The 12,350-nt window shown below is 51.4% G+C and overlaps 1 protein-coding gene across 1 annotated transcript; it reads left to right on the top strand.

The window, feature by feature from the left end:
- The first annotated feature begins 9,570 nt into the window (after window positions 1-9,570).
- HES1 (hes family bHLH transcription factor 1) lies at window positions 9,571-12,073 on the top strand. Its single transcript, XM_061412596.1, has 4 exons — window positions 9,571-9,915; window positions 10,056-10,151; window positions 10,389-10,476; window positions 11,144-12,073. The coding sequence occupies exons 1-4, from the start codon at window positions 9,808-9,810 to the stop codon at window positions 11,692-11,694; spliced, it is 843 nt and encodes a 280-aa protein (XP_061268580.1). The 5' UTR covers window positions 9,571-9,807; the 3' UTR covers window positions 11,695-12,073.
- The last annotated feature ends 277 nt before the right edge of the window (window positions 12,074-12,350 follow it).

Below are 12,350 nucleotides of genomic sequence, written 5' to 3'. Positions count from 1 at the left end.
TAAGGAGTTTCTTCACTTCTTTATCAGAGAAGCAATGGAAGTGAAGAATGTGGGAAGTAAAGGGGCAACTTTTATAATATAAACCTTGGATGCCACCCCTCTGCACAGATGAATAGCATTTGAATAGCAGGCAGGGATGGAAGTAGCTGTCAAAATAGGTGTGCATACGTAAATACATAAATAAAGCCAAATTTAATTTGAAAAAAAATTAGGTGTGAGGTTCTGCCCTCTACACAGTTGCTATTGTTTAGTCACTAAGTTGTGTCTGATTCTTTTGCAACATTAAGAACTGTAGCCCACCAGGCTCCTCTCTTTGTCCATGGGATTTCCCAGGCAAGAATGAAGTGGGTTGCCATTTCCTTCTCCAGGGGATCTTCCTGACCCAAGGATTGAACCTGAGTCTCCTGCATTGGAAGGCGGGTTCTTTACCAATGAACCACCAGGGAAGCCCCTCCACATATTAGGTGCTCACTAATAGTCATTGACCTGAATTAAGTTAAACAGGCAATTGGAGATTGGACGGTTTTAACCCCTGGCTGGGTTGTGTGACTACCATCCACACAGGTTCACTCCATACAAAGAAGACAAACTGGGACTCCACCTTCCATCCAGATGGGGTTCTAGACACCGATCCAGGTCTGTCCCAGGTGCCAGGACTTTGAGAGCCGGTGAGGAGGGTGGAAAGGGTTGAACAGTGGCCCTCCCCTGCCAAGACAAGGAGCTCAAATACTGGAACATGAGTACCTGGTCCCTCTGTGATTGTGGGAGCCTAGAGCAAAAATGGCCACAGCTAGATCCGTGGACGAGACTGCACAGTTTGGCAACATGCTCCAGGAGGCAGCCACACTTGGGGACTTTATCAAGATACCTCTGTCTGTCAGGTAAAGGGCCTATGGAAGTCCAGTCAGGCAAAAGGAGAGCTCCTCTCCTCTACTTCCCATAATGTCTCCCCTAGAATTGGACTGAGGGGAGCCAGAATGCACTGTGATATGTGCACAGTTGCCTATACGGTCAGAGAGCTGGAGATGAAGCCTGGGTCCTTGGTTCTTTCCCTGGTGCTACGAGAAATTGATGTGCTTGCCTCCCTCTCTGTTCTGAATCAGCCGCCACCTACTCTCCAGGACCACCACCCTCAGACTGGCTACAGAGTAGGATGCCATCTTGGTACTGCCCCCATTCCCTGTCATCACCCCAAACAATTCCATCACTTTTCACAGTCTGTGGGCACTTATGTTACACCTATAGCAATACAAACAGCATAGAACAAATAACTAGTGAGGAAAAGCAATGTAGGTTCCAGAGTTCTATAAGGGCCCTCAGTCACAGACCCAGTCTCTTGAGATGTTTCGGGAAGTTTCTTAGACGATTTCGGATGTTGAAATAGCCAGCACAGCCTCAGTCCAGTAAAAACTATGATCATCAACTATCCATGTCCTTTCTGGAACTTGTTCAGTCACCTTCTGGCTAAGTGGACTCCTTCCCCTCATCTCATCCCCCCATGGCTTCCCGCCACAAGAAAATACCCTTGCTCCTTGCCTTCCAGATTACTGCTCTGCTCTACCAAGTTGACAGTTATTGCCCTTCTTCCCTCTGTTCCAGTTTCTGGACATCTTATTCTTGCTAGTGACTGACAAAGGAAAGTCTCTTCTCTCCTGGGCTCTAAGTTCCCTGCCCTGTTTCTTCAGAGGCACTATTTTCCAGGAAGCTTGTCTATTCTATAACCTTTGCCTCCAACAGGCCATGGTCTCCTGAACTAATCACTTGAATCCTCTCTCTGTCTCCCTCCATGGGCCTTCCATCAAGACCTTCTATGAGGACAAAATGCTGTAATGAAGTAGAAAGTGCTCTGTCCACTGTCGAGTACTACAAGGCAGGACAAGTGAGGAACTCTTTGGAAGAGACCAGAAGTTTCCAACCCCCAAGTGTTAGAAGGTTTGTTCCCCAAGGCTGATATCTAAAAGGAAAGTATATAAATACCATCTTTGTGTGTGTGTGTGTGTGTGTGTGTGTGTGTGTGTGCGCGCGCGCGCGCATGCGCGCACTCAGTTCATCAGTCGTGTCCGACTCTTTGTGACCCCATGGACTATAATCTGCCAGACTCCTCTGTCCATGGAATTTTCCAGGCAAGAAGATGAGTGACTTGCCATTTCTTCCTCCAGGGGATCTTCCCAACTCAGGGATCAAACCTGAGTCTCTGGCATCCTCTGCATTGGCAGGAGGGTTCTTTACCACTAGTGCCACCTGGGAAACCCTCACCAGCTCTCTACCACTTGGGAAAAATTCATTTTTTTTCTCACCTCTCCATCTGCTATTCTGTGTAGCCCCTGCGCAACTGACTTTCTGTCTCCTGAAACTTAGAAATCAAGATCCCTTCTTTTCTGGAGCTCACAGGGTGGTGAGCAAATTCAAGAGGGAATCACGGTGCAGCAAGCCTGGCATTTAACAGTGCTGTGTGCTGGGCATAGTCTGTCCTATGGCTGCACACCAGCAGGTAGCTCTGGTCCTCAACCAGAAAATTCATCTCTGGTGGTAATGTTAGTCACTTGCTGTAGATGATGTTTCAAAACTTTCTTACAGATATAGCAGGGCAGGTTTCTGGACTGGTGAGCAGGAAACTTGAGCCTAATTCTGGCTTTCTCTTCCCTTTCTGGGGAGGCTGTTAAACCTTAGTCCAGTCACTTCTTCCAATTTTCCCATGCATTCAATCAGTGGACCCATTCAGCCACCTCTTGGTTCTCTTCCTCTGTCTCCCTCAACCCTCTCTGTAAGCTGAGGAAAATAAGCAAGGATAATAATGACAGTGACTTTGATTTAAAATATGCCTTATACATTCATCTAGCCCTAAGTTTTATCCAAATGATTCTCCTGGCTAGCTGAATTGTTTTTGTTTTTTTGAGGAATTTGATCTGATGTCAAAATTTGAACAGCATGAGCAAGCCAAACAAATGCATGTCCCAGGCGTAAAAGGGCTAAGACTTCATCCCACCTTCCTGAACCTTCCAGAGGCCCCCAGGGGCATCAGGCCCTGGGTAGTTCTGAGCCTTTCACACACAAGTGTGCAAGTCAACATCTATAACATCCCTCGGGAATGCCCACCTTCATCCCTGGGCTTGAAGGCTTGCCTCACTGCAGCCCTGCTCAAGAGGGTAAAAGGTTAGCTGAGAGCGCATTTAGAGCCTGCCTGCCATGACTGCTGTGGGAGGCCAGGCCAAATGTGGGAGCTAAGCTGTTCCCAGTGCCCAGCCCCCACCCTTTGGGAAAGGCTTTCCTGGCAACCCTCCTCTTTCAGGGCCCATTAGAAAAGCGCACATTCCCTTGGTCCCGCTGGCCGTAGTCAAGTTTTCCAAGGTGGGGTCGGGGGTGGGGGTGGCATAAAGTATTACATTATAAGCAAATGCTGAAAGCTTCTATTTTTCCATCTTCACCCCTAGTTTGCAGTTCAAGGTCCTAGCTTGGCCAGAAACCAACTAGGCAGTTTTGTTCAGGAGCAGCAACTTATTTTTATCAAAGATGGAATGTAGAGTTGCGGTTGTTTCAAACGCCACTGCATGGCAACCAGGACCCTCACTGCAAGCATTCCTGAATCCTCTTCTATGGGTAGACACTTGGCTTTCTTGCCTATCCCTTTCCCCATCCAAATGCTGAGTGCAGAGCATCAAGTGCCTGGAAATTCAAAGTATCTTTATCACAGCGTCTATTTTAAATTCAAGTTCTGATGCTGATCACAACTCTATAAACCCCACCATCAATTTCCCAATGCCCACCTCACTGTGGTATGCTGGAAAGGGCTCTGAGCTGGCTTCTGGCCCCCACTCTGGCCCTGTGTTGCTTGAGCCAGGGTCTGGCCCTCTCTGGGCCTTCAGAGTACCCACTTACAGGTAGGCATAGATTGCCTCGATCAGCTTCCTCAACCTTTCTGGGCCACAAAAAACTTTGAGATTTTGCTAAAAGCTATGGACACTCTCCTTGGGGAAAAAAAAAATGAGGCATTTGTTCATTGATTCAAAAAGTATTTATTAAACTTCTGCATGGAAAGAATTCCATTTCAGGGCTTTCACAGGCTCCCTGGGGGTTCATCCATGAACCTTAAGGTCAGAAATCCCTGTGGTGAGCTCTGCTGCCATGAGCGCATATGGACTCTTATCTGGAAGTACCATAATAATGATTCTAGTAAAGGATCGCAAAACCACCAGTCAGGCAGATGCCAGAAGACAGAGGCAGCCAGGCAGTCATTACACTATGCAGGTGATGCCTGGCTTCCCTCCCCTTCTCAGTGCCCCCACCTAACACGCTCGCGGGCAAACACGCGTGCACACCAAGCCAGGAATGTGCTGTTTCTGGGCACTTGGACTGCAGAGAGCTGGCTGCAGCCCTACTGAGACAAACATCTCTTCTATCCTGGTCTTTATTTTTCTCACGGTCTCTGAAAGGGCTGCGATCAGGTGATAGGTGTGGGACTGCTCCCTATACAGGTGCGGAGCAGGTATGGAGGGGAGGGGAAAATCCGCCTAGTGTGTACTTACTCAAAGCTCTTTCAATAGCCTTCCCAGGATAGCCCTTGGCAGGGCAGCTACCACGTCCCTGGCAGGCTGCAGGGAATCTGAGTGTGAGAAAGTCAGTCAAGCGGAGGAAAAGAGTGGGGAAAAAAAGCTTCAAGTCCTCAGGCAAAATACCTTTTTTCTTCTTCTCTCACTCTTTCTCCTTTCTTTAGCTTTAAACAAAACCCACAGACCTTTATGATACCCAGGGACAAAGGGGAGTCTCACTAGAGATGTGGTTATTTGTTTTATGGTTTAAAGCAAACAGGTGATGCAATAAGATGGAGAAAAATCACCCTTCATGGGGCAGAAAGGGAGGAGACAAACACAGCAGCCCCTGATTGTGATGCCCCTGGGCATGATACAGTGGGCAAGATTCCTGGTGTCTTGCTTGTCTCAAAGGGGGATCAAAGAAGTGACATCCTCTGATGAACAAGTTTCAATTTTCTCTGTGCTTTGGAGCGGGGAGGAGACAAGGAAGATGGAAAAATGAAGACTTTTTCTAAGAAGAGCTTTCCAAACCGAAAAGGTTCTTCTTGAGTGTAGGAACTTGATTCCCCATTTGAGAAGGTGTAGAGAGTCTCCCGTTGGTACTATTTTCACTGCCCAGGATAAAGATGCTGAAAAACAGTTTCTGAGCCCATTTGCAAGGAGACTTTCTTCTTGAATGACTGGGATGAGGGCTAGGATGTCACAGGTTTGTTTGTTTGTTTATCTGGCCTAGAAACAAATTCATGGCAAAATTTTGACCAACTATCTGAAAATATGTGTGTGTGTTTAAACTATTTGCTCATTCTACCAGTGTAAGCACTCCTAAAGTGGCAATAAACGGGTTGTTGATTAACTATTTGACCAGTGAGGCTTTTTTAGGCACTGCAGTGAGACCATAACTTGACTATGTTCAACATTCTCCATGCACCTTCAGGGTGCCAAATTCCAAGGAGAGGACAGAAATGGGAGAGAAAAAAAGGTTCTTAGGCTGGAAGGGACAGTGGGTGGTATACCCGGTTAGTTAATTAGGGCCCAAGAGCAGACAGCATTCAATGTCATAGAAAAGTTTAATAGAGGAAGTCACTGGCTCTCATAGATCTGGAGGGAAGCCAGAAAGGGTTAACAAGCTTCCCAAGGAAGGTTTTCTTTCCTTGCAAGAATCTGGGTCAGAGTATTTATGCAGTTTTTAAAAAGTCAGATGCTGAGCAGAAGCATTTTAAGAAGCTTGAAAAGTTTGCATAGCAGAAAGCCAGGTAACTTCACAGGCTCATCACCTTTCACCAAGAAGATGTCAAACACACAGGGAAACTCCACTTTTTCAAAAGCAACAGACAGTTTTCTGTCATCACCACTTTTCCATCTGCTTAAAATAAGAAAGAAAAGCCCTACCCCACCGGCCCAGGTTGCAGGTCAACAAAAGAGGCATTGTTCATCATTTCTTCAGAATGTGGTGGGACACAGCCCACTCTGCAGTGTGTTAAGAACACACACAGACACAAACACAATTCCCAGAGAGGAACCCAAGGGGCGAGAGTAAGTAAACTCAGCCTGCAATGAGGTACAGATTTGGCTGCAGATTTGAGGGCTATTCTGGAAGATGAAAATGAGGCTTGAAAGGTAAATAAGGTCCCAGTCACAATGATTCCTGCGTTAGATTCCAGGTTGTGGGGGAACACTGCAGTAAAGGGTAGCAGGTTTCTGTAAAACTTGGATCACTGGACAATGTGCAGTCAACGCCCAGGTGCTTCCGGGTGTCAGTCTACACCTGTTACCTAGGAACCTCCTTTACTGCCTTGAACCTCCTAACTGGGCCCTCTGCCTTCAAACTTTGCAAATCACTCTCCATTCTTTTGCCAGAACCATCTTCCTAAAGGAGAACTCTGATGTCTCTTTTCTGCTCAAGAGCATTTCACAGCTCTCCATTGTGTAAAGGTAAGTCTTTAGCAAGATGTTTAAGGGACTCAAGCCTCCTCCTCCAGTGGCTTCTCACACTCTTGCCTGTCACACAGCCTGGGCTCCAGACCATGTTCCTTGAGTAAAGACCTCAAGTTTCAAAGTCTAGGCTGTTGATGCCATAGGTACCATCATCCTTTCCAGCCCCATGACTCACCACATCTCCAATGCCCCAATCCTACCCATTTTTTAATATACAAAGCATAGGCCACCTCCTCCAGGAAGTTTTTCAGGATACCCCAATTTATGAGTCAATCAATTATCCTAAACCTTCACAGCATTTTACTTTTATCTAGACACATAACTGTTTCTCTTGAACCTAGGATCTACCAAAGGAATATACGGGAAAACAGGCAGATGTCAGCTGCACATAAAGGTACAGTATCTCTCTGCCCTAGGCTTCCTGTGGACAAAAACTATTAATATTATATTCATCCCTGTCCCTCTCCCCCATATAGACCACCAGTAGTGTTGCCCATACAGACGTGGTTCAGCGTTTCTTTTAGGTTCTCCTGATCTTTTGGGCCATCACCCAAGCTCTAAGAGAAAAGAATAGTAATAGAGGAATGCTTCCATCATCAATCAGAAAATCAGTCTGTCTGCCTCCAGAGTTGACCATCAGTTCCTTGGAGGCTGCCACTGTATCTCTCGTGGTAATCCCAGGGTTTAACACTGTGTCTGGCACAGAGCATGCGTCCTGTAATGAAAGAAAGAGAGGGGCTTGCCCAAGGTCACCCAGAGCCAGGAACCGCTGAATCTCATCCGGGACCAGATCTGGTGAAATCATTTACAACATTATCTCAGTGGGGAGCTCAGAGGAAGGAAGGAATGAAGTGACTGAGAAATGTGTGCCAGGCCTCCGGCGGCCTCTAAGCCTGGAGGACTGGGAGGGGGTGGGGTGGGGTGAGGGCCGACATCAAACAAGACGCGCTCGGCTCCTGGGCTGCCCCGAGCCGCCCGAGCAGCTCCCCGAGCTCCCGGGCGGCGGGAAGGGAGGAAGGGGTGGGGGCGCGGGGGCTGGCGACCCGGGCAGGCGGGTGAGCGGGAGGGAGGCGGCGGGGGCGACGGCGGCCGGCCGGGGCAGTGCGCGTCGCCCGCCTTGCGCGGCAAATCCCCCAGGGAGGCCGCCGCCAGAGCCCTGGCGCTCCCGGCCCGGCGCCCGCCACGTGGCACCCGGCGGCGGCGGCGGCGGCGGCTCCTCCCGGCGCGCGGCCCGGCCAGCCGGCAGCACGCAGCCGCCCGCGCCGCCCGCCTCCTCCCGGCCGCCCGCCGGCGGCCTCCCGGGTGCAGCGAGGGGGAGCTGCCCGGCCTCCCTGGACTCGGAGAGAAGGCGGCCGGCGCGAAGCCGCTTTAACCGCAGCCGCCGAGCGGAGGCAGGAGGCTGACCCGGCCGCTTCCTAAGTGCGGTCAGGCATCTCGTGACCACGGCGGGCGCCGGGGGCCCCACGGGGGGAGGGAGGGCCAGGGCAGAGAGCAAACAAGAAGGCCCCCACCCCTCCCCCGGGCTGTTGCTAGTGAGGCTTTCAGCGGAGTTAAAACCTCAAGCCCGAAATCAGGGGTGGAGGGGGGTTGGAATAATTCCCCACTCTCCACCCCAGGGCGTGCGCTCCCCGCCCGGAAGGGCTGACCTTGGCCCGGGGGTAGTTGAGGTGGGGGGGGGGCGGTTGGTCAGCGCCTGGGCTAGGCTCCCAGCCCGCCGCCCCCTCGGATTCCAGGCCCGGCGGGGGCCGGAGGAGGGGGGGGGGGCCCGGACACACACACACATACACACACACACACACACCCCACACGCAGCGCGCGCCAATGAGCCCAGGCCAGGCGCAGGGGGCGGGGTTTTCCCAGGCTCGAGCACAGCAGCTGCTATTTACCTTCTTGGCTTCTCCTGGGGACCAGGAACCAGCCCCCGCGCTCCGCCGCCCGCCGCCGCCCCCCGCCTCCCTGCCCCCGGGGCGCGCGCACACACACTCACACACACACGCACACACACACATCCTCCCGGCCCGGCCGCAGTCGCGGCGGCAATAAAACATCCTGGCACGTGCTCCGGCTCCAGGCGCGCCCTCGCCGGCCGGCTGATGTCAAACTGCAGCTCGGCTGGTGTAGCTCTTAAAGGGCCCGCGCGCGCCGGGTGCCGAGGCTGCCCTGGCCGCCCGCGGGGCGGGAAGGAGGGAGAGGCTGCCGCTCAGCAGGCCGCCTCGGCGCGCTGCAGAATCGAGAGGCGGCGGGTGGAAAGGGAAAGGGTGGCAAGGACGTGCGTGCGTCCTTGAGGCATTGCCATCAAAGCCCCCCTTGTTAATCTTTCATCTGAAACTCCATTTCCTTTCTGCTCAGTTGGAAATTATTCTGATTGTTTCCTGGGGAAATGCGGGGTCCAAGGCCCCCAACTTCAGAGGAGAAATGAGGGACGGACCGGGGGAGGGGTGCGGGGATCGAAAACCAACTTGCTCTGAAAAATCTGCAAATGTAAGATGGAGGCACATTTTTCCTTTTCTGCATGCAAAAGGAAAATTTTTTGTCCTTTTTTGCACGGTCAACTTTCACCCCCCTCCACCCCGAACGTGCGGAATCTGAGAGGGAAATCACTTAGGTCTTTTCGTAACTCACACCCTGACTTAACACACATTCCCCCGTTCTAACCACTGCATTTATAACCTTTAACCCCTGTCCTTCTAAACCTTTTAAAATATATATATTTTTCAAATGAACTTATTAGTGGCAAAGCAGCTCTGTTACATATGAAAGGAAATAAAGAGCAAAGGCCGAAGCCCCAAGAGAAATAAACTAGACTAGAGCAAACCCTATGCGGAAAAATCCTTTCTAAAGCAAAGGCCAGCAGGGAGAGTAGCAAAGGGTTAAAATCCTTTTGATTGACGTTGTAGCCTCTGGTGCCCCGGGCTCAGGCGCGCGCCATTGGCCGCCAGGCCTTGTGCCTGGCGGCCAATGGGGGGGCGCGGTCCACGAGCGGTGCCGCGTGTCTCCTCCTCCCATTGGCTGAAAGTTACTGTGGGAAAGAAAGTTTGGGAAGTTTCACACGAGCCGTTCGCGTGCAGTCCCAGATATATATAGAGGCCGCCAGGGCCTGGGGATCACACAGGATCCGGAGCTGGTGCTGATAACAGCGGAATCCCCCGTCTACCTCTCTCCTTGGTCCTGGAATTGCGCTACCGATCACCAAGTAGCCATAAGATATTATAATAAACCCTCAGCACTTGCTCAGTAGTTTTGAGAAAGTATAAAGTAAAAGGGACATAAGCAAGACAATTTTTTTGTGTGTGAAGAACTCCAAAAATAAAATTCTCTAGGGATTAAAAAAAAGAAAAAGAAAATGCCAGCTGATATAATGGAGAAAAACTCCTCGTCCCCGGTGGCTGCTACTCCAGCCAGTGTCAACACGACACCGGATAAACCAAAGACAGCATCTGAGCACAGAAAGGTAAGGGCAGTACCTGTATTTCCCTGCACCCCCAAGAAATTAAGTCGGGGTTGGGGGCTCCTTTCTCCCTTAAAATCGCGGGGAGAAATGGCAGGTCCCATGGGAACTCAAGCGCTCTTTTTAAAAATTTTTCTTTACAGTCATCAAAGCCTATCATGGAGAAAAGACGAAGAGCAAGAATAAATGAAAGTCTGAGCCAGCTAAAAACACTGATTTTGGATGCTCTTAAAAAAGATGTAAGTGGGTAATTCTGCTTTTTTTTCTCTCTCTCTCTCCCAGGTATTAAGAATGAAATCCCCTTGCCTGCGGGGTCTTCCCTGCCTGCACTGCATTCTCAGAGGCGGGAGAGCTGGGCCCCTCTAGCCGAGGTCTAGGGCTGTCGCCGCCGTGGCCGGGGGGAGGGACGGACCCCCACCATTCCGAGGCCTCTGGCGAGGCTCTCACTTTCGTCCTTTGCCTCCTCTTCTGTGCAGAGTTCGCGGCATTCCAAGCTGGAGAAGGCGGACATTCTGGAAATGACAGTGAAACACCTCCGGAACCTGCAGCGGGCACAGATGACGGGTGAGAGCGGCTCGCCGCGTCCCCCTCTGCGGGCGTCCCTCTCGCCCCGCGGTGATTTCTTCCAGACTTCCGCTCGTGGTTGTGAGAGGCATTCAGCTACATTTTACTGCCTTGGCTCACTCTTGCGTTCCCACGGTCTGGGGCTTATTTATAGCCACAACTCCAAGTTGTTACTGTTCCGGAAAGGGAGGGAGAGAGGTTGTAGTGGCGAGGGCGGCGGACGGCGGGCGGCTTGGCAGTGGGGGAAGCAGATGGGAGGTGAAAAGATTTAGAACCGTGGTAGTTTTTAAGCTGCGTGGAGCCTGGGGTCATGTAGTTTAGCACGCCCTCCTCGCCCGCTACATAAGGGGATATAAGGCTCGGATGGTGCAGAAGAGGGGGAAGGGGCACTATCCAAGGTCACATCGCTCGGGGGTGGGGAGGAGGCAAATTTTAGGCTGCAGATCGGGTTAAATGAAGCGACAGGGAATGAAGAGGGAGCGTCTCGGGGTCGGTCGCCAAGCTAGTGTGGAGAGGTGGATGGTTTTTCTAAACCCAGCCTGCTACCCAGAGGCAGTTCCGCGGGCGGGTGGTCAGGGAGGCGCGCCGCGGGGACCTCCCAGGGCGGAGGCGGTGGCTTCGGGGCCAGGGCTGTTCGGTGACCCATCCGTCTCCTTCTGGCCCGCAGCCGCGCTAAGCACAGACCCGAGCGTGCTGGGGAAGTACCGCGCCGGCTTCAGCGAGTGCATGAACGAGGTGACCCGCTTCCTGTCCACGTGTGAGGGCGTTAACACCGAGGTGCGCACCCGACTCCTCGGCCACCTGGCCAACTGTATGACCCAGATCAACGCCATGACCTACCCAGGGCAGCCGCACCCCGCCTTGCAGGCGCCACCGCCGCCCCCGCCAGGACCTGGCGGCCCGCAGCACGCGCCGTTCGCGCCGCCGCCGCCGCTCGTGCCGATCCCCGGGGGTGCGGCGCCCCCTCCCGGCGGCGCGCCCTGCAAGCTGGGCAGCCCTGCTGGAGAGGCGGCTAAGGTGTTTGGCGGCTTCCAGGTGGTGCCGGCTCCGGACGGCCAGTTTGCCTTCCTCATCCCCAATGGGGCCTTCGCTCACAGCGGCCCAGTCATCCCAGTCTACACCAGCAACAGCGGGACCTCGGTGGGCCCCAACGCAGTGTCACCTTCCAGCGGCCCCTCTCTCACGGCAGACTCCATGTGGAGACCGTGGCGGAACTGAGGGGCTCAGGCCACCGCTCTCCCTAAATTCCCCAAACCATCTCTCTTCCCTCGCGACGATAAACAGGAACTTGGACCATGAGAGAGAAGGGAGGACTTTTGAGATTAAGTGGTTACTTTTTTTTTTTTTAATTTCTAAAGTTACTTTTTTGTAGAGAGCTGTATTAAGTGACTGACCATGCACTATATTTGTATATATTTTATATGTTCATATTGGATTGCGCCTTTGTATGATAAAAGTTCAGATGACATTTCGTTTTTTACACGAGATTTCTTTTTTATGTGATGCCAAAGATGTTTGAAAATGCTCTTAAAATATCTTCCTTTTGGGAAGTTTATTTGAGAAAATATAATAAAAGTAAAAAGAGTGAAGGCTCTTATGTCTTAGAATTGATTATTTCAGAATATGTAAAAATGAAGGTCTTGGCAGAATTTGAATTACACATAATCTGAGAATTCAGGAATTGGCTCCTTTTGTTATTAAAAGAACATTTAAAAAACCCATCAAGGGTTTTACCATGGCTCCTTGAGCTAAATTCCATTTAATTTGTGAGAACCCATCTGTTATGGCTTCCTTGGCCAATTTGTGGTCAGTCTCTTAAAAGATTTCAAAAACCTTTTTAGTTGCAGGTGGGTTAAAGTCATTCAGTCCTGGTT

This window comes from Bos javanicus, chromosome 1 (genome assembly GCF_032452875.1).
Source record: "Bos javanicus breed banteng chromosome 1, ARS-OSU_banteng_1.0, whole genome shotgun sequence".
Lineage (NCBI taxonomy): Eukaryota > Metazoa > Chordata > Mammalia > Artiodactyla > Bovidae > Bos > Bos javanicus.
The sequence above is the reverse complement of the archived record's forward strand: the minus strand, read 5'-3'. Positions and strand labels throughout refer to the sequence as shown.